This window comes from Suillus discolor (assembly GCF_016758755.1).
Source record: "Suillus discolor strain FC423 chromosome Unknown F5147scaffold_18, whole genome shotgun sequence".
NCBI classification, from domain to species: domain Eukaryota; kingdom Fungi; phylum Basidiomycota; class Agaricomycetes; order Boletales; family Suillaceae; genus Suillus; species Suillus discolor.
This window is the reverse complement of record NW_024541265.1, coordinates 297,595-320,872: the sequence shown is the minus strand read 5'-3', so window position 1 is coordinate 320,872 and position 23,278 is coordinate 297,595. Positions and strand designations below refer to the sequence as shown.

The following is a 23,278-nucleotide window of genomic DNA, read 5'->3' as shown; positions in this document are numbered from 1 at the left end:
GCTAGCCGAAACATTTGGGAAATGGTATATGCCATTGCCAGCGACGAGCGATATTCTAGAGCTCTGGAAGCTCCACTAGCTGACCGGCCCGGGGTATTCAAAAGGCCGCCCCTGTGCTTTTCATACTACAAGTATTAGCGACCAAGTCGCGATCGGACGCAGTCTAGGCTGCGCGGTCATGAAAGTAAGTGGTAGTGCATTCACCAAGTGAGGATGATCCGATAAAATGATATCATGATGAGGCTGTATCCCAGGTTTGCACATCACGCCCATGTGAATATTCACAATTACCAGCCTGGTCGGATCCAACATCATGATATTAATGACACCCGATGCGACAGTCATGGACTTGCAAGCGCTTACCGCTTCATACTTAGTATCTCCTCCGAGTCTGTTTGAATCGGCCGTTGTAAGTTTCTTCCAAGATCAGTACCTTCAGTACTTGCTAATTAGGTCTGATGACTCTGATCTGTCATGCAGATACATGAGGCAGGATATAAGTGACATTGAGGTTGGCTACATTCGGGGGTCCTTGTCCGGCTATGTTCAAATCTCAGGATTGCCAGTGGCCATTAATGGTTGCGAGGCCATGTTTCCCAGCACTGGTCAGCGGAGATTCGGCGGCCAAGGCAGTAACGAACGATCTTTTCGGCAAAGTATCACATAAACTAAATGACGCTGACAAAAAACTAACACATCGTGGCTGTCATATGGTCAGCTGCGCTGGCAGTATATAAGTAAAACTTACCGACCTAAACATCTCAGGCTTTCCTCCTAGTTGTCTCCTCACTTCAGTTACGAATTCTTCACGATTAATCATGTTTGTCAACACTTCTCCCCGTGCTCTTCTCACTTCATGTTTTGTGCTTCTTACGTTTCTCTCTTGCGCATTATGCGCTCCTCTCTCCGCAGTGATGCGGCGCGATGTCTGGGTACCCACAATCACCTCCCCTACATCTGACTCTGTGTGGACTGTTGGAAAGTCATTCCTCGTTACCTGGGATACATCCTCGAAACCTGCCGAAGTAACCAACCCTAATGGCGAGATATACCTCCGCCTGGGCGATGAAACCCAATCCAGTCCCATCGCATCTGGATTTCCGCTTTCTGATGGTCAATTCGAAGTTACAATCCCTTCTGACACCACTCCTGACCAGTACAGGGTTGTATGTGAGTGTCCTGTGTTCTGCTATCTTAACTCAGTTCAGAAAGCTGACGATTAATTCAGTATTCGGCGACTCTGGGAACTGGAGTGATCAGTTCCCAATTGACGCAGCCACATAAGCTGCCTGCAGGGTTTTCTGTCAATGTGACAAAAATGTCAAACAAGAATCAAAAAAAAATAGTGGGGAAGAGATGTACGATTTTGGTGTTTGATGATGGACTAAAGCAATGGACTCGAACAATTGGCATCTCATAATTGGACTTCTTTGATTTGGACACTTCAAGTACACTTTACTCTACGCATTTTCTTTCGTAAAGGTCGTGGTTCTGCTTCTGCCTCACCTTAGCCTTACTTAGTGTACTAGTACGTTAGCTGTACGGTAGTTGATGTAAAGGTTACTCCTCTGTATCCACACCATCTATTTCGTTCGAAATTGATTCAGGCTTTCAGCCGAGTGTGGAGAGTGTCGGTACAATGCAAGTGCTACATATGTGCTGCATACTTGATAGATGTCGATCGTGGGGCTTTGGTCACAATTGATCACTGCCATCAAAGCTTTTTGAACTTGCGTGATTGATCTGTCGACCGAACTCCAATTGCTAAGCGCAAGATGTCATGGTCATTTTCCACCCCATCAATGTCACCGCTTCCAAACGCCAGCGATCCACGGCTATTGTCCGGGTCCCTGCTATCACCCGAACCATTCGACTCGCCTTCTTATACGGGCCCTGGGGGCGCCGACCTTTCCCTCTCAGAGCTCTCACTTTCAGACAAAGACACAGAACATTTTCATCTTCATGACAGACCACGTTTCAGTCTACTGGCGCCAACTGCTACAACATCACAGACATTCTCGCCTGATCACAGCAGAATATCAGAGGACGACGAATATGAAGAAGAAAACGATGAGGGCTCTGAAAACGATGCTGATACGACCATGATTGGAAGGGTTGCTGCTGCGAAGGCACGGGAAGACAAGCTTCACAGCGATCTCTTCGTTCTCAAGAAGCTGAACGCGTCTTTTGCGTTATTTAATGACGCGTTACGGTCTACTCAGACTGCAACTGAGGTGCGTACTACTGCTGAGCATAGAATCGGCTAATGATCCTCATGTCTTGTGTCTGCTGATTCGCTTGTGCAGCAAGTGACCACTCAACTCGCACAGACGGATGCGCTTCTAGATAAATATGTCAACATGCTTGGGAAGACGGAAGCTGTGGCTAAGCTAATTTTTGATGAACAATGGGAAGGCGCAGAGGCTGTAAGCTGTATTTCCTTTGCCTAGTTCTTTTCCTGGAATCTCCCCATGCCATAGTTCGGCTCGCGACGCGTTTCTCTTCCAATTCACTGTGACTTTTCGTGGCTGATAACGCTTAATTCAAGGATGAAGAGTTACTTGAACAAGAGCGACAGCAGGCTCTTGAACAGGCTCGACTAGAAAAGGAACGCCTTGAGCGGGAAGAGGCAGAACGGAGGGAATCAGAAAAGCGTGCGCGCGTAGCTGCAGAGGAAGCTGCTCGTCGCGAAGCAGAAGAACGTACACAACGCGAAGCTGCAGCTACAAAAGCGCCCCGTGGCCGCGGTACCGGTGGGTCAAGTGGAGTCCGGGGCATTCGTGGGACAAGAGCCACATCGGCAGCTGCAGCTGCAAGAAGTACCAAAGGCATTCCTCGTGCAGGTATGGGAATATGTCGCTTGAGCAACGACCAGATTCTGATTTTTACGGATAAAACACCAGCCTCAACGAGTGCTGCATCGGCGATCCCTCGCAGTCGCTCGACTAGTGCTACTGGAAACGTCGGAAGCTTAGGCGGTGGAACAAGACCTGGATCATCTGTAAGCCGAGGAACAGGCTTGCCGCGAGGCGTACCTAGGAGAGGTTGAGTCACAGTTCCTGTGTCCTATGCATAGGCAGGCTGTTCAAGAAAACTCGCGGCTACTGCACAATGCCAGGATTAATAACCGGCGAGAAGCACGCTGTACCATGAACTCGCCGTCGCGATATTCGCTCGGCTGTCTGTCGCAAGGCATCCTCATTTGAAGCCACAGCCACTTTGCCGCCCGGAAGTCGTGTATCTCCAGAGCGACCATGACTCGCGCCATATTGAAGAATCCGCGACAGTATTGTTCCAATGACAGTAGGAAGCATCGATTTCATTCACGTATAGATTACTTGCAGAGTTAGGGGTATTCCATTGATTCTTTCTGGTGTAATCGGTACCCCACAGAAGTCGGCACTTTCACAAAACTCGTATGTCTGAACACGACATTCCCGCTATCGTTAGGGAGTGGGTCAAGCAAACAGCAGAAAGCCGTGTTGATCGATCAGTCCAGGCCCTCGGGCTTATCGCCAAATTGGATTTTGATTTCTCGGCCGTCGTTCATGCGTCTTTATCGTAACGGTGAAGTGCCTGACTCCCAATTCCAAATCACTCGGCGTGTTCTCGGTCTTAATTTCATCACCCTCGATAACATCCACAAGCTCAAACTAGTACACACCACATACAACAGGTTATCGGTGTGTTGAGCCGACTCCAAAAGGGTTAGGGTTAGGGTCAACCTGGAGAAAGAGAGTGGGGTTAGGGTTTGAATGTGGAGCACCGCACCAAGGCACTAGACGCATATGGCGAACGATAATTTGCGGCGGCAGCTTGCTCAGTGCACCGAAACCCGTGAAAACCAGAATCTAGATCCACCACAAAAGTACATATGATGCCAAATAAAGCCTACGGGGCATACCCCCAGCAGGATAATGACTCAGAAAAAACCGATCAACAAAACAAAGCCCTCTGGCGAGTCAAGGAGAGAATATCATCCAAGAAATATCGTGACTCGCCAGTTCTCCAGGACAACCCAAACGCGTTTATGGCGTGAGAAATCCTGCGATCACCTCAACAAATGATTTCGGTTCTCGACCATCATTTGCTACCTTGCACCCTCTGTCCTTTTGACCAAGTACATGAAGAAATATGTGCTTTAAATCCGGGCACCAACAAGAAGCCAACTGCTATGCCAGTCAAACAGGCATCAGGAATCAAGATCCTTTAAGCCAGGGGTATCTCGAATAGAACAAGACCAATATAAACAACAATTTGCATCAACAAAACAACCATCACCTTCTGATGGACATGTAGGCTTGAACTGATAGTCTGATCCTCATATCATGCTCGGCTGATCACCACGCTGCGGTGCCTGTCCCTCGCTGGCGATCCCTGCATCACGGGGGAGGGTCGTCCGAATATCGACAGCCTAGACGAATAATTGATTAGCAATGGGTCCAACGATCAATTACAAGTGTCCAAATAGGTGATGAGAAGAAATAATTAATCCAGCGTAATAGCCGCGGGCACACAGTCGTACCACGGTGAAAAGGTGATACCAGAGCGGCCACTTACTCGGATAGGCCTGATGGGATTCTTGTCCCTCGTGCAAACGGAGAACGGACATCCGATTCAACAGCGTGACTGCTATGCGAAACTTGGGGCATGGAGGAAAATCCTAAAAGAGAATGGAACCCCTGCCTACTTGAGGCATCAGAGACCCGCGCTCCGGGATCCTGTACATTGGATTTTGGGCGAGCCAAGCCCACACTTGATATTGTCGGAGAGACTCCGACATCGGTGTAGGGCGATTGAACCCTTTCATTCATTACTGCGCTACAGGCAGACGCGCTTCCGCAGTGTCTATGACAGCAGCCGTTCCCTAGTGGACAGTGCACGACGACAACGCTGCGCTGTTCAGGCCTATCAAGCGAGTAGACTTCTTGAACATGGTAAGGGTACTGCGAGAACGAATGCTGACTGTCGGCGGAAACATAACCGGATGCGCATACTTCAGTTGCAGCATCTGTGGGTGCTCGATTATTCCCTTTGTTGGCAACTCGGGGTCGTGGGAGAGAAGAAATAGATTGCTCGTCGTCTTTTGGATAATCGACAGCTGGCAGACGATCTCGCACAAGGTGCGTTGTAGAATAATGAGGACTCGTCAATTCTGCATCCTTCTGGCCATTCTTTCTGCGACCGGAAACACCCCTTGGATGAGGTTTGACATTTGCAGGATCAAATATCCTTGAAGGCGGAATCATGACGCGAGGATCCAAATTCTGACCTTTACGTATCTCTTCGATAGTGGGATACCGCGCTCCCGTCTCGAATGACGTAGGAGCAGTCGCTTGTCGACGTAGATTTCGAGGGGATGTTGTTTCCTCTATGGACGTCAGGGATGAGGTGGGGGAAGACTCCACCCTTCTGATATGACTGGGGCGGGATCTCATCAGTAAATGCGACGCTTCATTTACGCAAGAACTTGAAGATGTGTAAGATGTATCGTCCACGGTGACTCGGGGTGACAATCCTCTTTCTGGCTGAAGCCAAGGATCATCCTGTAGTTCCACGTACTGCGTCACTCCAGTTTGTGGTTCTGGTGACAACATTTGGCGTGGAGAATGGAGTAGGGGCACATCATTCCATAGCGTCTGGGGCGATTGCACACTGACAGTACGAGCACCGGCGACACGATCCATTTTTCTCGGAGTCACCGGTTGGTACATGTTACCATCCATCTCATTCTTGATTCTAGTGGTAGGAGCTGCCGCAGCGCCTGCATTTGGTCGGACGGCCCTCACTTCACCCCTTTGCAAGGCTCCGAGCCATACTGCAAGAGCTTCCTCGTACGTATCAAAGCTTTGATGAACAGCGCCTGGAACTTTTTTGGTTTGTCCACTGCATTCTATCCTGAAGAGCGTATGAGCTTCACAAATTCATAAGGAATTGGCGTTGCGCTAACATATTGCGTCGACGCGTTGAATTTGCAAGAATAGGGATTTCAACCTACCAATTCGGATATATACCTGGCTTCAAACCCACGACTACGACATACGATTTCCCCATCAAACGGACTAGAAGTAAATATCGAACAATGAGGCCTTGAAGGCTTAGAGGTTTAAGGAGATTTGAACACGCAACTATGTAGTAAAGGACTTAGCGAAAGACTCAAACTTCGCGACACGGTGACGTACATGTTATGTAACAAACGCCTAATTAAAACCCTTTAAAAATTTTGGGGTATTAATGTGTTTGTGGTGCTATGCCTGGGAGCTCGAAGTGGTTTATTGAGGAGCAGATAACCTGAGTAGAGACTCGGATAGTAAAGAAACTGGAGGAGCGAATCCCTGGGTTCAAGCGAGATTACTCGATAAGGAGATAATACATTGATGACATAACTGAGTGAAAAATCTAGATCTGAGTCAGTCATAAGTTATCTGCTTACCATCTCGTGAAGATGGAATTTGTTCCAGGACCCGCTGTTCATCGTGTGCTCTGTGCTGATTGTGGCAAGTCTTTGATCTTGAAATATTTGCTCTGCTGACCCCCATCATGATCATCAGGAACACCGATTGTCCCAAATTCTGCTAATTTATGTGTGGCATGTCTTCGAAATACGTGAGTATAATCAGGCCTCGCAAGATCATGATTTGAGAGTGCTCACATTTATATAGCGTAGACATAACCGAGGGCATCCCAAAGCAGTGTGTGTTGTTGCGAACTTTTTGAGCAGCGTGATGAACGGTACTGATGACGATGATGATCAGCCTCGGTCTCATTTTGTAGAAATTGCGAGCGTTTTCTATCGCCCCCTCAATCTTGGACTCTCGCTCGACCAGAATCCCAAGAATTACTGGCGATCTGTTTAAAGAGGCTCAAGGGCTTGAGTAAAGTCCGGTTGACGGAAGCTCACTTCATATGGACGGAGCCTCACTCGAAGCGATTACGAGTCTCGCTGACGATTCAGAAGGAGGTATGCACGTCTGTTGGAGAATGCCATATGTTACTCACATCCATCAGGTTCTGACATCGACGATACTAGAGCAAATCTTTGAGATCGAATATCTTGTCCAGCACGGACAATGCCCTGATTGCACTAAGCTTGCGGCAAAAAATACGTGGAAAGCACTTGTACAAGTGCGACAGAAAGTCTCCCACAAACGGACATTTTTATACCTGGAGCAGCTGATTTTGAAGCACGGGACACAAAAAGACACGATATCGGTGAAAGAGGTCAGAGATGGCCTCGACTTCTTTTATAGTCAACGAAGTCATGCGATCAAGATGGTCGAGTTCTTAGCAGGGGTTGTTCCAGTGCGGTAAGTTGTGTCACGACGGCTCGTATTTTAGTTCTCATCACTTGCAGATCGAAAGGTTCCGAGCAGTTGCTCTCCACAGACACTCATTCGGGCACTGCAAACTATAAATTCACCTACTCTGTCGAGATTGTCCCGGTTTGCAAGGATGACCTCGTCTGCATTCCTCCAAAACAGGCCCGGCAGCTGAGCAACATAAGCCCGCTTACTATTTGTACTCGGGTCGGCAACTCTTTCCAGCTCTTAGATCCCGCAACACTGCAAAGTTGTGAGATTTCAGCGCCAGTTTACTGGAGGACACCCTTCGTCTCTCTGGCGACGGTGACAGATTTGGTTGAGTTTACGATCTTGGACATCGAGCCCTCAGGCGCCGTCCGTGGCAAATGGGTCTCCGCCGACGCGCAGGTAGCAATGTCGGGTGCATTCAAATCACATGGATCCTACGGTGACCAAGACACGATCATGGATCACGAGAACTCTAGTGTCTCAACCCAGATCTTCCACACGCGGACGCATCTAGGTGCTATCCTGCAGCCCGGCGACACTGCGCTCGGATATCATCTCAGCAACGCCAACTTCAACTCAGACGACTTCTCATCCCTTCCTTCATCTCGCATTCCGGATATCATACTCGTGAAGAAAACGTACCCGAACCGAAGAAAGAAAAATAAGACGAGAAATTGGAAGCTGCGGAGTATTGCGAAAGAAGCTGGAGAGGAGGGTGAAACTGGGGCCGGGCGGGGTGTTGTTGGGCGTATGGGCGGACGAGATCATAAGAAGGTGGAAGAGGATTATGAGCGGTTTTTGCAGGACCTCGAAGAAGACCCCGAGTTACGTGGGACGGTCAATCTTTACGCGGCCAAGGATACGAAAATGCGTGATGCCACTGATGGAGCACGGAAGAAAGGAGGCCAATATGGAATGGACGTTGATGAAGTGGATACGAACAACACTACTGTGGTGGATGAAGACGAACAGAATGCAGAGGAGGAGCCTGACTTCCCCGCCGTGAGACTGGAAGAATTACTAGAGGAATTCGACGAGATGACGCTTGGAGATTCAGAGACCCCATGATTTTCAGGTTCTAGGTGTGATCTTGTCGAGCACGCTCAAATATTATAATATATTGATTTTTGGTTGTTCTTTTCTTCCCCGGCGTTCCATATATATCGGGGGGTTTTTTAAAAAAAAGACGTCGCACATATACCAGGGGCTGATGAGACGGTGTTAACTCCATCAAGCATATAAAATCATTGGACAATATGCACTCGCATAGTCGCTTTTAATTTGTGGGGAAGAACTTGATGCGGCGGCATATCAAGGGAGTTCAACCTCCTCCTTAACAGCTATTAATTCTTGGTGAGAAGACCCATGAATTACAATGGACGTCGATGTAACTGTCGAACCATGTAACGAGGAAAAGATATACAAGGCTCACCAAAGCCCGAGAACATGATACTGCGAGATTCATTCCGCCTACAGCCACCGGCGAAAAGCCGTACCAGACGGATGGACATCATGATATAGTGGCCTGGTCAGTTGCAAATAAGTACGCAGTAACGCCCTGCCACCAGTGAGACAGGAAAAATGCCCAGATGAATACAGCGACAGCAGCAACCAGAAGAGTTGATTTAATCAAGCCTGGTAGCGAGTATGCACTTAACATACGAGATGCGGATGCTCCTGACCACTCCGCCTCGTTAATCCCTGGGGATCGTAATCAAACTCGAAACGTGGTGCGCATGAAGAACGCTTTCGCCGCATACCAAAAGAACACAGACACCTTCTTTGGCCATGAATGAATGACCAGCGAGGGGAACGATGTCGTTAATTCTGTAGGGTGTTGTGTTTTCATGTCCCAGAGTTGTGGGTTCGATTTACAAATGCAAATTAGGTTGCAGAGTTGACTTCAGCTGAGGAACAACGCACCTTATGTAAATAAATTCGTCATCATTACTATTGTACTGGGACAATCCATAGATGGGGCAGAACGGAAGCACTGAAAGTTTGCAAGGGTTCACTTTAACGTTCAACGTTGCAACGTTGAGCGTGGTCCGACTTGAGCGCTTGAGCCCGGTCAGCCCGAGCGGTAAATATTTGCACCTGCCATATTTGGTTCGGCCAACGTTTGCATACGTACGCCACAACCAGCACACCGTGACAGGATCTATGATGGCCGCCTACGGATCATTCTGGTATCTAGCAGCACTTCAACTTGCATGGCACTCCTTGGACTGAAATTACGGGAATAGAGAGCAACTGCCGAGCCACCGATTATCGACTATCCATCATGGATTTAGTACGACTGAAGTGACACCATGCGAGCTGAGGTGTATCGTGGCATCTCCAGAACCAATGTTTTGCTCGAATGCGAGGAAGATTACAACTGAGCACGCCGTCAAGGAAAGTGACCCTCATTTCTTGAATGAATAGGGTTTGAACATTGTTGTGACACCTGCTCCAGGTCCTGGAAAAGTATCTGGGATAGGGCCCGAGTTCCAACACGCGCTTCGTGGTACGCGCAATAACGAAGCATGGACGCTTGCGCTTGCGCTACATGCAGATCTCCTCCGATATGGCCTAGTTCAGAGGTATGCACCTTGTCTCTGTCGCTTTCCCAAACATTGCAGGAGTCTCAGCCCTTACTGCATCTATCTATAACGCTAGCGAGCGAGTAATTCCCAGATGCAGCAAACTCACTTTCACAACATTTTGGGATGCGCTAAGAATCATTTCCGAATCACTCTTTTGAGTTGGCGCATAAGCAAGCTGTCTATGTAGGTCATTTCAAACACGTACATGGGCTTGCTGGCTCGGCCCAAGCCAGGAGACAACTAGAAATGGTGTTGTGTGAACTCGTGGTGTTTCCATGGTGAACATATACTTCTTGTCAACCCTCGATGACGATTATCAGGTATCAGTCAGGTGAGGAACCAAAATACCCTCGAATAGAATACAAGGTACAAGGTACAAGGACTCCTATGTTCCTGTCCCGCGGGATCTAATGGGTTTTGTCACCTTCAGAGACCTTGAAATTCCGAATACAAATTCTGGAGCAAACTTCGTGGAACTTAATCTTGGAGCACATGTGTCATGTGCGACGCGCTACACATGGACTTCCGATCTGCCATGTCTGCGATAACTGATGTTACGAAATGCCATGTAATAGTGGCGGTCGAGATGCATCGTTTTTCGGCAGCGGTCATGTCTTCGAATGCATCGTGCACTATTATTACAATCAGCTGCTTCTTAACGTCAAAGGTTTTCCTCTGCTGAAAGTGAGCTCCACATCGCACAGTGATCCTCACTTCTTGTACCATATAGTCTAGACCGTCTACTCAGGGCTTAGCACACTCGGACAATGTATATGCGCCCTCTTTTTTCCCCCCGGTGATCGCGCCAAATATTAAGCCCCACTCCCGAGCAGGCCCGAGTTCGGTAGTAGCGCGAGGGAATAAACCGGTGCTACCCTTTCCCATCCTCGTCGGGGACTCGTGACCTCAAAAGAGTTTAAACACACGTGCCCTATCTTCCATTCCGCACTTGCCTCATCCGTTTGGGATCTCTTACGATTATTACGATTCACGCTAGCATGTACCATGACCCGATATGAAAGGTCAGGTGCGCGTTGAATGCCGTCATTTCATCATGAAGTCCTCATGCGTCATGATTTATGATCATTCAAATCTCCAAGCTGAACTATGTAATTGCAGCAATCTATGAAAATTCTCCGTTGCGCTGGCAAAGAGAAGTGTTCTAAGTACATGTAGATAGGTATAACTATACACAAAGCAAGTGGGTATGACGGAAGTGTGAAGTATGTATCGCAAAATGAGATGAGATGTTACAAGTTGTTACACAGAAAAATTCCGCGCGCGTTGGGTCGTTAAAAATACATCGTTTGGTTACTTAACGGAAACCAAGGAAAAACAGTGCACTCGTGATCAAAAGGCCGATAATGATGACATGAAAGCGGAAAATTCCATATCCACGCTGGCAAGCTCCAGTTTCCCCGGCTCGAATAAGGAAAATTGGTTTTTCGAGAAGAAATCTTCATTCGAGAACGGCGAGGAGCCCAAATTTTCGGGGTGACCGAATGTGTTGAAAGCGTCTTGGAAACCCCCATTGCAAGGAAGGGGATATGAGTTATTGAAGGAAAATGAACCGGTCATATACGGATCGTCGCTTTCTGCGCGCAATGTGTCGAAAGAAGGATTGAGGGAAAAATGAGGAGTGACGGGAGAGTTACAATAGGGCGATGAAGCTTGCGACCAGTCACAGCTGCCCTGTGTGGTGTCGATAACTAATGAAGGCGTTTGAACCCGCGTCTCGCACGGTGAAGGAGAAAAGTCAGGGAAAGTTGGACCGGCAGACGCCATCGAATTGCCGAACGCTACGTCGAACATGAAAGGATCAAATTCCTACAGAAAAAAAATTGTCAACGGAATAGAGCCGAATAGTCCGGCGCGGCTCACCAATGAAGGTTGCGGTTTCGCAGGGAAAGAATAATCTGATGAAATAAATGATGAGGATGCCGATACATCAAGACAGTGCTCTGACGCCAGACCCTCGGGTCTCGGCGGAAGATCGTCGCATTGAGATTTCCAGGTTGACGAAAGGGAAGGATGGCTGCTTGTGGAACGTACACGGCGTGGCGCGGGCGAGGATGAAAGGAATGGCTTCTTCGTTTCCGGGTTGTCAATGGGAGCGGATGAAGATCGGCGATATGCCCTAGCAGTTATGGGAGCCTCGAAACGTGTAACAACCTCAGGGACGTGCGTGCGGTCGAATTCTTGAATTGCATGTTCGAGCTCCTGACCCTTTTTGCCCTCTACAAGGAGCTCAGCAATTTTCGCGCAACGCTTCATGTCCTTCGGCTCGACTTCCCGAACTTTGCGCTTCTCGGCCCCACCCTTTGCTTTTGTATGGGAAGGGCGAAAAGCATACTGTGGCCACTTCCGCCTATGATCCTCCAATGCCTTCTTTGCCTTTGCGTGCCAGATCTGACGCTCGTCATGGGGCATATTCTGCCACGTAAGACCTATTATCTTTGAAAGAGTGCTGTGGTTAGTTTCTACTCCTGTGGATACGTGCTGGCTTTTGATGAATGATGAGCGGAAGAGGATGAAGGCGTTAGGGGGACGAGGGATATGATCGTCGGGCCGCTTTTTGCTATGTGTGGGCCGACGGGACGAACATTCCGCGGTAGGAGTGGGAAAGAGCACAGGTTCAAATGTAGTTTCAACAGTGTGGGGTGGTTCATTGAAACTGATGGGTGTTACGTTGGGTGCAAAGGCAATGCTCTGAGGAGACGCAGGCTCAAGCGGAAGGGTCCAAGTTAATTGGGCGCCTACTAATATAGAGTATGTTATCATTAGCATCTGCAAACATATTTGTGGATTGAACGTTATACATACCATCTGAAGACTCGCGCTTCAACGAGCCACGGGATCGCTCAGCAGGCATTGTTTAGGGAAACGGAGGGAGGTATCGCTGAAGGAAAAAAGATGATGTGTGAGCAAAGAGCGGGTGTACCGATAAAGAGGGCACGAGGCAGATTTCTCGGATGGGAACTTTATATGTGAAGGATATACGTACACGGGAATATTAGGGTAAAGCCCACGGGCGTTTCATGAACGTCGGCATAACAGAGGCTATAGAAGGTTTATATAAGTGGTAGAGTCTGCAGACAAGGCTTCTAACCAAGCGCGGGCACGGGAATCAATGTTTTAGGCAGCTGTAACCCGAACAAAGAGATCGTTTCATCAAAGGATCCCATCTTTGGACCGTCGGACATCTGATCAGAGCACTTAGCCGCATCATAACTCCTTATCGTCCTCACGCAAATTTTTGCCTCAACCTCCCTGTCATTCGGAACGTCGGGACCCTCGGCTTCCTCTTCTCTATTCCCAACAGGAATAATTATTTTTTAGTAGAGGTTCATTGGCTTGTCCTAGGTCCATGCTATCCGTACCTGGCCGAATCATCGCATCTTAATCGTAGAATGATCAGCGCAATCAGCCACATAGCGCTCGTTGTCATCATGATATGTCGGTCCGATCTTATTCATGTCCTTTTTTGTGTGAAGCAGCCTTCTGAGCATCAGCCCTATCTGATTCCTCTACCACAAGGGCGGAAGCTGTTAAAGATCAGTGGACCGTCTAGCATCTACATTTTCAAGTTTGACATTGTTTACACACTAGCATGAGCACCTTGAACCTTAAACATTTCGGTGACTTGTACTTTCACTGCCTCACTAATACTCATTGACCGGTCCATGTGATTCATCGACGGCGTGATTCGACTCTCTGGGAACTCGTCGCCAAGACTTGTTTTTATTGTTGCCACAGCTCTCTTATCTTTGGGTTGCGACCAATTCGAACAAGGACATCCCCGCAGCTTGATGGGTCACTTTCAACCAAGTGCTGCATCGAGTACCGAGCCAACCGTCCATGCGATGTCAACGCAGTTGATCGCGAGTTTACCCAAAATTGAAACCGACTCAGGGCTAGTACTTACAAAGTTCTGACACTAGTTACTGACAAAGTGGCGCAATGAGTTCCACCCCGCACACGTCGGTTTGACTCGGTGCGTCTCCTGGACCCACATGTCGTCAGTTTGGCCAGTATGAATACAGTATAATACAAGGCGCTGTCTACGGAGGGCGCATCACCGCGAACTCACTTAAGATTTGAAACAGAGAAGCTTGCTAAAAACAAGCTGTGTAGATCGAATCCCTGCTTAGCTGTGAGAGCATCTTCTCCAGATAGGTAGAAGCTGATGAGGGTCATCACTCCATCAAATCACGATGAAAGTGGCAGTGGTCATGATTTTCGCACTGCTGTCACGTAACTCCTAGGCCTGAGCTCGGAAATGAAACGGGGCTCTATACTACATCGCAGTTCGGGCGAATATTAAGTTCATCGCGAATACTCGTAGTGCCATTGAGCTCCGCTAAGACATCTTCTGGTGATGGAAGCCAGTAATTACACGTGGAAACGGACGATAATAGCCTCCCAAGACTGAGGGAGGAGGAATATAACCGTCCGATAATTCCTCGTTGTTGATTTGCGAAGACTCATCCTCAACTTGGGATTCATCAACTATGCTTGAACCTGCAGCAGATTCCTGGGACGACCCCGAGTGAGAGAGTTCTTGTTCATCAAGATGCGACTCTGCTACGGAATTGAATTCATTCCTGGCAGGCCTATCATGGACCAAGCGGGGGCCTGCCATCGTGGCACTTGAGATCATGCATGAACAGCTCAAAAAATGATCAATACCTTTGCGGCGTTTTGGTGAGGGCTGAGCAGCGATATCATCATTACTGCCCTTGCCTTCAGATAGATGACTTCTTCGGGGGCTGGGCGAGGATACGACTCTTGCCCTCCTTTTCCCGGAAACACGTGTTGCCCTGATCTTGTTGGGCAATTCGTCCAAAGGCGTATCGTCATCCGAATTTGAGTCCGACTCCGACTCCGAGACTTGAGAGACAGCCGCACTCGCGCAAGAAGGCTGCTCTGGACTTGATCCGTCTGGGTCACCGGTTGTATTGACTTCCGAATCATCATACATTTCTTCACCCTGAAAATCATCATCAAATCCGTAGTCGTCGTTGCTATCGTCTGATTGGGAACCACCATATTCTTGGGAATCTTCATCTTCCCCCTCACCATCGTCGACTACAAAGCCATCCCGGACATATTCATCACCTGGCTCCACAGACCCACGGTCGTCCCAATGTCCCAGAAGTTCCCCTACGGGATTTTCCACATTTGCCGGTTTTCTTCTGCGGTATGGCCGTCGGTGGCTCGCGAGATGCGCTTCGTACCTCCGAACTAGGTCTTCAAATTTGACATACTTGGAATAGAAGTGATTACCGAATGCCAGGCGCCATCGGGGAAACCGTGACTCACCCACTTAAAATTCTTATGCTTTGGTCTCAGACAATATCTAATGAAACCAGGCCGCTTGTAGGCTAAGCTGAGTGTGTAACCCCGGCACTGCTGCCCAAACCAGATCTCAACTGAGCCTGGTGATTTGTTTTGGTATACCTGGTCCAGGTAACGACAATGTGCTTTCACCAGGCTTGGGTACTGCAGCAACAATATATATAAGCATGAACGTGACAAGAGAATCGACTTACCCAGGCATTATTAGAAAACGAAGGGCGAATAACAGACCAAATGTAATCTTCTGGTACTTCGTCAAGTCTTTCATTTTTATGTTTTCCGAAGGAGAAGGTGTAGGCTTCAGGAGTTTGGAGAAGTTGTTTTTCATATCGATCATTAGCCTCTTTTAACTCTGCATACTGCGATTATTCTCAGTGACAGTCATATCTACCACATTGAGTTCTCACCCAGCGGAAATGTTGACATTCGGCTCCTGTCGCCCACAACCTGTAGTGAGCAGGGATGGAATCGAGTCGTTCACCAGCGTGTTTACCAAACCCAAGGACATATGCTCCTGGATCGTCGTCAAGCTCTTCGTCGTTTGTTGGATTTGTATGCGCCATAGTGGTAGTCTGAGTGAAGATGCGACATATCAGTTCTGCGATCCATGTTACGACGCGCACGTGATAAAGTTGGTTTTATTGCCTCATTTTAGTAAAACACCAAAGCACGTGACCTCGCTGACGAATCAGCAACCCGCGTCTTCAGTACTAACTCTCAACGCGCAGATCTGCAGCTCCCGCTCCCGTTCCGTCGTCTTCCATGGCATTACATGATGCACTGCACCTGCACCTGAACTTGAGGACCACTCGTAAGCACAGAAACCACTCACCGACGGAGTTCGCCGGGCCCCTTGTGTCGTCATGTCGCGTCCATCAACCTCGCGCTGTTGTTGCGACGCAATTCCATCCAAATTTCGCGTGTGCACACGCAGGAAGACGGCATGGTTTATGCTTTTTTCTCTGTCTATAATGTACAGCTATATACGTATGTGCACCCATGCAATATACATGTTTAAATTTGCTTAATTGTATGGCGAAAATGAGCGAGTGCGCCCGCCCGCCTTATCCATGTAAAATTCCGCTGCCGGAGCTCTCAGCCACCCGTAAAATCCCAAGATTTTACGGTAAAATAAAGTGCGGTGGGCACTTTACCACAACTTTTCCGTTCTTTTCTTGTGCGCAGCGTGGCGAAAATTTGTATTTCTGGTTCCTTTCCTTCCAAATTTTGCTTTAACTGCAGCCTTACATTCTCACTGTGATCTCTGCTATTCTGGATGTTCCTAGAGGTGTGTAGTTCTTACCCTTTCATTAAATGTTCCAACGCGCCTCACACTCAGACCAGGGGCCCTGTGGGCTCACAGCGAGCAATGCGAAGACAAAACCACGTTACCTCAGAGCACAAAATGATCGTGCGCGCACTGAACTTGTATGCATTGATGTAGATGTGGACTTAGACCAGCTGTTGGTTCCGACTCACTTCCGAGCTGTGTGAGCGACGCACGGCCCAGAATACGCTCTTAGGTTCGGTGAAGTCCTCAACTTGATCATTATCACTCTTCAAAGCCTCGGGAACGGATCTCCATTCGAAAATGGTAAGCATGCATTCTCATAAGCAAATACATGCTATTCCTGAATACAGGGTGCTGAAACGTATTATGCAGTCCTTCTGTAGCAGTCGAATCCGGTACGCAACCCAAAAGCTCGGAGAAGACTTTTGCAAGTCGACTAAGAGCAAGGACAGGGATAGCTTTGGAGAGAATTGGTTTGGTGGACCGTTGATATGAGGGAACAAGAGGGTTGTGGTAGTCCTTTGGTGTCGACTACACTTTCTCGTCGCCGTAATGGTCCTACGTGATCTGACCAGTCAACAGACATTGATATCAACACGCAATACTCGGTGCAGGATAAACTACATTACCATATTGGTTGCAGCCTGAATTGGCCATTATCAACCTCGCTGCGCTTGCGCCACCCGCCGGTGAGTGCAGCACTGGAAAAAACCTCGCTGATTTTGTCTGTGTGAACTGAACGGATCTTGTTACATAGTTTATGTAATTAAATTTAGTAAATGTGATCACATAGGAAGATGTTAGTCTAGGGATGATATATTTCGGCGGAGGGCGCATCCAAGACTTTGGGTCATCGATAAGACCGCCATCAGCGCACATGATCCCGACGCCTGCCTTATATGGTATAGCCTCCCGCCCCAATCCAATTATGGAAACCCCGCCCAGCGTCAATCAATGAACCTTGAATTCTGACCATATACGATCATGTTCGCTGTCGACTCCCGCCCATAACTTCCGTATCCTACTCACGATGACAACCGTAAGCGCTCAAGTAACTTCCCGACGACGCTCCCCAGTACGCTATATAAGACAGCGTAAGATGGTCGTCGACTCACTGCGCTTTCATCTCCAATCCCGCCCCTCTCCCCTTCTGCCCAATCTCCCTGACTAAACGATGCATTATCGTATGGGCTCCTCTTCCTCTTCACACAGCCACAAGTCTTGGGGGTCACCATCTGACCGTTCAAGTTCGTCGGCATCCCCGGCACCCCCAGCGCCCATCCCAAACACGCCGTACTTGCATCCAGTATCGCTCCCGATACCAGCTATAAACGCACCCCACCTCCATACGGTGTCCCTCCCCCACCCTAATGCACATCTGCACCAACCCCCTGTGCCGCGTACGTGCTTCTTCTTTTCATTAATATGTTGCCCAGATCTCATCTATTGCGCATTAGATCACCATTCTTCTACAACCCACTCTTCCATGATAGTCTTACACCCCCTCTTGAGTCGTGGTCCAAATATAATGTTCAACGTCATGCTAGACCTAGCATATGTGCAACTGCGACCAGACTGTCCGCCTACCAGGATTTGGGAGTTTGCGCTACAACCAACAGTCTCTCGTATGACCATTACTATTCCTGAGCTCCCTGCTTGGATAATAGAAGTTGTAAACCCCCACGGCATCACCGTGAATGACGTCTTGCTCAAGATACGGGAAACCCTCAACCAAGGTGTTACATCACACGAGATGCAAATGCACAGACCTTCTAATGCGGTTAGTGCCGCTATCGAGTCTTTTAGGGCTAGGTCCCGTGCAGACCAGCGCGAACACGCGCTGGGCGTAAAACGTTTTGACTTTTTGGGCCCCAAAGTCTTCTTCGTTGGCCTCACTAGAGCTCGAGACGGCTCGGATAGCTGGAATATTCACTTCTCTCAGAATGTTTGATTATTGCCTTGCGCGGGTCGCATTGGCTCGTCACTTGTCATTTCTCAACACATCAGATCTCAGTATATGATCGCACTCGCCTCCAACGGACTACAATCGGACTTCATCACCGCCAGCTCTTCCTTCACTTTCAAGTTGTATTATCGTTGCCGCCACGACTCACTCACGTTTGTATAAACCACACCCTACTCACATATTCATCGCTATCATGGACTACGATCAGACTTCGTCACCGCCAGTTCTTATTTCACTTTGTATCATCATCACAACTCACTTCTGCACATCTACCCCCTACTCACATTTTTATCACTATCTTGCTATATCTCCCACTGCAATGCTTTCGATGTACCGGAACGGACTAGTCACGTATACTTTACAACCCCCACAATGCAATGTATTTGTATCATGTGTGATTGGTTTTTCAATCCTGAAGCAGTCGGTGAACGTGATTCGAGTGGAGCGAGTACTTATTTCGTGACCGTATTACTATCTATTGAGGCACCTGAGTCATGCCTGAGTAACAGCAGCAACTAGACTTGAGCCAAACGTTAGTACTGATCAGTCCCAATCATGCCTGCGCCAATCACAGAAAACGGTTTCATCAATTGGTGAGCATGTTGCAAGGTTCAAAAGTTAGGGATAATAGCGGCCGCCAGCAGATATATGTATTGATAGCTTCCAGTGCCTGATCATACCTGCGGACCACAAGCACACGTCCGAGGAGCAGCTGTTGCTTGATGGGCCTACTAGCCCCAAAACAGGCGCCTGGGCTATAACAAGCCTCAAAGTTAGTGGCGTTACAGCGAATATTGAAACCCGGTGTCACTCAATGAGACAGTCTAGCTGCGCCTGTTCGCAGCAGCACTGCTAAAATTTAACGGGATTTCGTGAATTTCATCTGGATCGATTTCAGAAGGACATTACATCTTTAATCACTTCCCACCTCCATTCTGTTTCCAGCGTAGTTTAACAGTATAAAGGCGTTAGGGTAATTAAGTAAAAAAGGCATGCACCATGTCTATATCTGAAATCCTTGAACAGAATCGTGTCCCAGAAGACAGAACATGATCATCATACGGCAATATACCCTCCACGAGTCGACCGTTGTGGTCGAACCGTTGAACATAGATGAGACACAACGTCTTGCAACATGTATGGCACCTCGCGCCAGAAATCTCGATGCCTACGCAGGCGTTAAGCCTTGCTCCAGAAAAAGAATCGTGATGCACTCACGGTATAAGATCCACGCCGCGGGCACCATATGTGGAATAGTTGTAGTATGCACCTAGTGCGAGATACGCTGCAAATGCCAGGAGGAGGCTAGGAAATAAGGAGTCAGTCGTATTCCTTATGTATCAACACTGTACCACTCACACAAGGAAGAAAAACCCAAGTCCACTGCCTCTCGTCGCTGGTTTCGTATCACTCTCTTCACCACCTTCATCCGTAGGCGTATCGTCATCCTCTTCTGGTGGGGTTTGTGGAGGGGTTTGTGAAGGAGGTTGATCATCCGGCAAACCACACGCTGCGGGTGTACTCCAATCGACACGCACAGTTCCGTTCTCATATGACACAAATGTGGGTTCTGCTTTGGGGTCTGCATCGTCGGCACAAAAGAGAGAGAAATTGATAGACTGGGGATCATCAGACAAGGTGGGGTATGGGGCTCCGCGAAATGTCAAGGAGAGACCTTTCGGTGCTGTCACATTTGTTAAGTATGCATAACAAAACATAAAATAGAAGCTCCACATACAATCAAGCTGTGAATATTCTGGCTCAAAGGCAGACGTCGACGCGACAGGTATGACAGCAATCACCCGGTCTGACAACTCGGGCTTCTTGTTTATCTTCCTCAAACATGCCCTTGTCCCAGTCTGACACTGCGGTTTACATTAACATTGGCAGTGCTGGGTTATCACGAATTGGACTTGCCTGCTCATCGTCTGGCACACCATGCATTTGTTTCGGGTTCTTGCACAAATTAAATCTGAGCTCATCCACCATAGTGGTAGGCGGCGATTCTCGTGTCCTAGTCACTGTGTGCGAGCCCTTCAGCAGCGTTAGGTCCCATTTCAACCCTCCAGTCAACACATTATGGCAATCAAAGTCTTCTGCCGTTACAAGAGCTGTGGAGGATAATAAAACAAGTAAGGATAACAGATTGAAAGGTAATGACTGAGGTATGAAGTGCTGGAAAATCATGGCTATATATGCGGACCCGGGGAAAGATGATGAACTAGGGCAAACGGCGAACAAGTCGGATAGTACTGGAATTACGTAAGACACGCGTGCGCGTCCCTTAAATGACACTTCCACTTGGGCAGCTACATCGCTTACCATCCACTGAACTAGCAAGTCTATAGGAAATCGAATCCAACATGACAGGGCTGGAACCACTTGTGCACACGATATATCACGAGAGGCAGCAAGAAGGATCAAATCTTTGTGCGCAGCATGCCCTCAATTCACTACTTCGTACGTACCCCATCTATCGCTCGATGCTAGTGTTCACTGGCTTTCATTCACCATTTCCAGAGGGAAACTATGTTGGTATCCTTCTTTAAATTGCAAATCGTATACTCACTTGTGTGATCGCCATAGTTCACAGCGCCCGATCTTTCTCAATTCGCTCGGAAGTTGGACATACTGGAAGAGTCATCGCGTTATGACGACGCCAATCGAGCACGTACTAGTACCAATATGGATGATACAGGCATTTTGTTTCCTATTTTCAGCTGGATGAAGCGTTAATGATTCCTCAGGATTCTTCTCCGTGCAGGTGTTAGAAGAGGCACTCAATATCTGGAATCTCAGGTTTGTCCAATTGACATTTCATATCTGGTGCATTTCCTTATAATATCCATTTCAGCCTCGTTCGATGGCGCTCTGAAGCTATGAAGCCATATCAGAATGAGCCGCAGTACGTCCGTCTACCATGAGTTATCATCTCTCGTTCCTCATCATATCGTCATCCCACCAGTAACCAAATCGCATTCGTACTCAACCAGAATCAACACTGGTACACGTTGCGACGATTTGGAGATCTTTCTATTCCAGGGGATGGACACTGGTTCAACCTCGATTCCACCAAGCGTCAGCCACGATGGATCAGCAAACTCTACCTTGGCATGTTCCTGCAACAAGCTGAGAGCGACGGATACTCTATCTTTACAGTCACACAGATTGATCCAGATGCACCCTCTCAAATTCCCCACACAGACGCAGATGATATCGCATCTACTTTCCCAGATCCTACCTCGGCTTCATCGTCACCCCGGGATGACGTGGAGTCTGGCTTCGAGAACGAAGATATGGAGCTGCAAGCAGCCTTGCAAGCATCACTGGCTGGGGCTGGAGAAATAGGCGGTTCATGGACTATGCCGATTTCCTACCCTCCCGCGCAGAGTAGTCTATTCGCCTCTGACATTCGTGGATCGGGTTCAACGAGAGGAGTTATGCCAGGCATTCCTCCCAACCAAGACCCGTACGGAAACGCTGACGTTGACCCAATTACTGCTTCCATGGAGCGTGATCGTGTGCTCATGGAGCGCATGCGACATGAACAAGAATTGGGGTTTAGACAGCAGTATGAGGAAGAGGCTGCGCGGTTTGGAAGTCGGCAGCCGCCATACGGATCACAAGCAGAAGATGGCAATGAAGACGAGCATCTCCGTCGTGCAATTGCGGATTCGCTAGCAGGACGGCACGCCAGAGGAGAACTGGATGATGATGATTCCGAAGATTCAGACTACACACCTCCCCAAGCAAGGATACCATATAGCAGGGGAAATGTGGACCGAGTTTACGATGACGACGATGCCAACTTTCAGGCTGCGCTAAGCGCATCATTGGAGCATGTGTCATCTGAATTCATCCCTCTTCCGGTACAACCACTTCAGACACGACAAGCACCTCCGCCTCACATCTCAGCAGCTGTTGAGGATGACCAGATTGACAATCAATCTGAAGCAGATACTAGTACGATTGTGTCTGAACCGGAAGCACCGAGAGAGTCTGTCAGTGTGGAAGAGATGCGCAGAAGAAGGTTGGCAAGATTCGGTGGTTGACCGGGACCAGCGACAATAGTTCAAGCTCAAGTGCGTTGTGTTAAAGATCACAATTATCCCGACATATAATACAGTATTTGAGACGCTCGTATTGAAAGGACTGAACTACTTCGTCTCCGAATCACCCATGCCCGTGGCGTGCTTAGCCTTCTCCATCAAAGACTCCTACGAAATTTTATCAGTCACAAATTAATGAAATGACTGTTTGACCTCAGCTCACCTGCCCTTCGTTGGAATTTCCGCTCATGGTGTCACCTGCCTTCTGGGTGGTGGATTTCTCGCTCTGAAATCAGAGCGTCAGCGTCAATCAAAACCTTAAATCGAGTTAGGGGCTAACCTGCGGTTGGAGAGTAGAAGCGACCGAGTCGGTCATTCCTTTCATCTTGTCACCAGCCTGCTCGGTCATCGACTTCTGAGAGTCGGGCTAAGACAATGTCAGGCGCGAGAATAAATTCCGAGGGGAAAAATGTTCAGACCTTCACAGAAGAAGCAGCCTTGTCGGTCATAGATTGACGTCCAGTGTCAGCCATTGTGATGATGATATTGATTGTGAGTTTAAGTTGATATGTGAATGTGGGTAGAGAGAAGATGTTGGGGAAGAAAAGCGAATATCCTCGACCTTATATACCCTTTGAAAGTAACGGGAAAGCTGTGCATGCCTGACGTCGGTATGACGTCGTTTGTCATATTTTGGAGAGATTCTGCCTTATTTG

The 23,278-nt window shown here is 48.3% G+C and overlaps 10 protein-coding genes across 10 annotated transcripts; 5 read left to right on the top strand and 5 right to left on the bottom strand.

The window, feature by feature from the left end:
- Window positions 1-554: 554 nt before the first annotated feature.
- F5147DRAFT_686903 (uncharacterized protein) lies at window positions 555-1,619 on the top strand. Its single transcript, XM_041436797.1, has 2 exons — window positions 555-1,170; window positions 1,229-1,619. The coding sequence occupies exons 1-2, from the start codon at window positions 819-821 to the stop codon at window positions 1,282-1,284; spliced, it is 408 nt and encodes a 135-aa protein (XP_041294606.1). The 5' UTR covers window positions 555-818; the 3' UTR covers window positions 1,285-1,619.
- A 183-nt stretch (window positions 1,620-1,802) lies between these two features.
- F5147DRAFT_744920 (uncharacterized protein) lies at window positions 1,803-3,049 on the top strand (the record flags this gene model as incomplete). The annotated part of the gene is made up of 4 exons (XM_041439715.1): window positions 1,803-2,234; window positions 2,307-2,426; window positions 2,549-2,843; window positions 2,904-3,049. 4 exons carry the CDS (start codon window positions 1,803-1,805, stop codon window positions 3,047-3,049), a joined length of 993 nt encoding a protein of 330 aa, XP_041294605.1.
- Window positions 3,050-3,833: 784 nt separating this feature from the next.
- On the bottom strand, window positions 3,834-6,320 carry F5147DRAFT_686897 (uncharacterized protein). Its single transcript, XM_041436796.1, has 5 exons — window positions 6,183-6,320; window positions 5,999-6,128; window positions 4,561-5,898; window positions 4,282-4,414; window positions 3,834-4,224 (listed from the first exon to the last, which is right to left on the bottom strand). Exons 2-4 carry the CDS (start codon window positions 6,052-6,054, stop codon window positions 4,327-4,329), a joined length of 1,482 nt encoding a protein of 493 aa, XP_041294604.1. The 5' UTR covers window positions 6,055-6,128; window positions 6,183-6,320; the 3' UTR covers window positions 3,834-4,224; window positions 4,282-4,326.
- A 114-nt stretch (window positions 6,321-6,434) lies between these two features.
- Window positions 6,435-8,618, top strand: F5147DRAFT_686896 (NMD3 family-domain-containing protein). Its single transcript, XM_041436795.1, has 6 exons — window positions 6,435-6,497; window positions 6,552-6,606; window positions 6,663-6,694; window positions 6,756-6,961; window positions 7,009-7,307; window positions 7,355-8,618. Exons 1-6 carry the CDS (start codon window positions 6,446-6,448, stop codon window positions 8,376-8,378), a joined length of 1,668 nt encoding a protein of 555 aa, XP_041294603.1. The 5' UTR covers window positions 6,435-6,445; the 3' UTR covers window positions 8,379-8,618.
- A 2,374-nt stretch (window positions 8,619-10,992) lies between these two features.
- On the bottom strand, window positions 10,993-13,080 carry F5147DRAFT_835875 (uncharacterized protein). Its single transcript, XM_041443979.1, has 3 exons — window positions 12,722-13,080; window positions 11,780-12,657; window positions 10,993-11,725 (listed from the first exon to the last, which is right to left on the bottom strand). The coding sequence occupies exons 1-3, from the start codon at window positions 12,768-12,770 to the stop codon at window positions 11,249-11,251; spliced, it is 1,404 nt and encodes a 467-aa protein (XP_041294602.1). The 5' UTR covers window positions 12,771-13,080; the 3' UTR covers window positions 10,993-11,248.
- Window positions 13,081-14,044: 964 nt separating this feature from the next.
- F5147DRAFT_686882 (uncharacterized protein) lies at window positions 14,045-15,858 on the bottom strand. The gene is made up of 5 exons (XM_041436794.1): window positions 15,664-15,858; window positions 15,451-15,615; window positions 15,221-15,400; window positions 14,588-15,164; window positions 14,045-14,533 (listed from the first exon to the last, which is right to left on the bottom strand). Exons 1-5 carry the CDS (start codon window positions 15,817-15,819, stop codon window positions 14,259-14,261), a joined length of 1,353 nt encoding a protein of 450 aa, XP_041294601.1. The 5' UTR covers window positions 15,820-15,858; the 3' UTR covers window positions 14,045-14,258.
- Window positions 15,859-17,520: 1,662 nt separating this feature from the next.
- On the top strand, window positions 17,521-18,908 carry F5147DRAFT_835873 (uncharacterized protein). The gene is made up of 2 exons (XM_041443978.1): window positions 17,521-17,947; window positions 18,005-18,908. The coding sequence occupies exons 1-2, from the start codon at window positions 17,722-17,724 to the stop codon at window positions 18,496-18,498; spliced, it is 720 nt and encodes a 239-aa protein (XP_041294600.1). The 5' UTR covers window positions 17,521-17,721; the 3' UTR covers window positions 18,499-18,908.
- Window positions 18,909-19,382: 474 nt separating this feature from the next.
- Window positions 19,383-20,718, bottom strand: F5147DRAFT_633424 (autophagy-related protein 27). The gene is made up of 5 exons (XM_041432842.1): window positions 20,431-20,718; window positions 20,252-20,378; window positions 19,873-20,197; window positions 19,732-19,818; window positions 19,383-19,681 (listed from the first exon to the last, which is right to left on the bottom strand). Exons 1-5 carry the CDS (start codon window positions 20,698-20,700, stop codon window positions 19,570-19,572), a joined length of 921 nt encoding a protein of 306 aa, XP_041294599.1. The 5' UTR covers window positions 20,701-20,718; the 3' UTR covers window positions 19,383-19,569.
- Window positions 20,719-20,795: 77 nt separating this feature from the next.
- F5147DRAFT_633423 (Josephin-domain-containing protein) lies at window positions 20,796-22,580 on the top strand. Its single transcript, XM_041432841.1, has 6 exons — window positions 20,796-20,973; window positions 21,034-21,044; window positions 21,100-21,211; window positions 21,261-21,312; window positions 21,368-21,418; window positions 21,479-22,580. Exons 1-6 carry the CDS (start codon window positions 20,877-20,879, stop codon window positions 22,563-22,565), a joined length of 1,410 nt encoding a protein of 469 aa, XP_041294598.1. The 5' UTR covers window positions 20,796-20,876; the 3' UTR covers window positions 22,566-22,580.
- Window positions 22,581-23,148, bottom strand: F5147DRAFT_686876 (heat shock protein 9/12-domain-containing protein). The gene is made up of 4 exons (XM_041436793.1): window positions 23,042-23,148; window positions 22,903-22,989; window positions 22,786-22,848; window positions 22,581-22,730 (listed from the first exon to the last, which is right to left on the bottom strand). Exons 1-4 carry the CDS (start codon window positions 23,093-23,095, stop codon window positions 22,671-22,673), a joined length of 264 nt encoding a protein of 87 aa, XP_041294597.1. The 5' UTR covers window positions 23,096-23,148; the 3' UTR covers window positions 22,581-22,670.
- Between the last annotated feature and the right edge of the window lie 130 nt (window positions 23,149-23,278).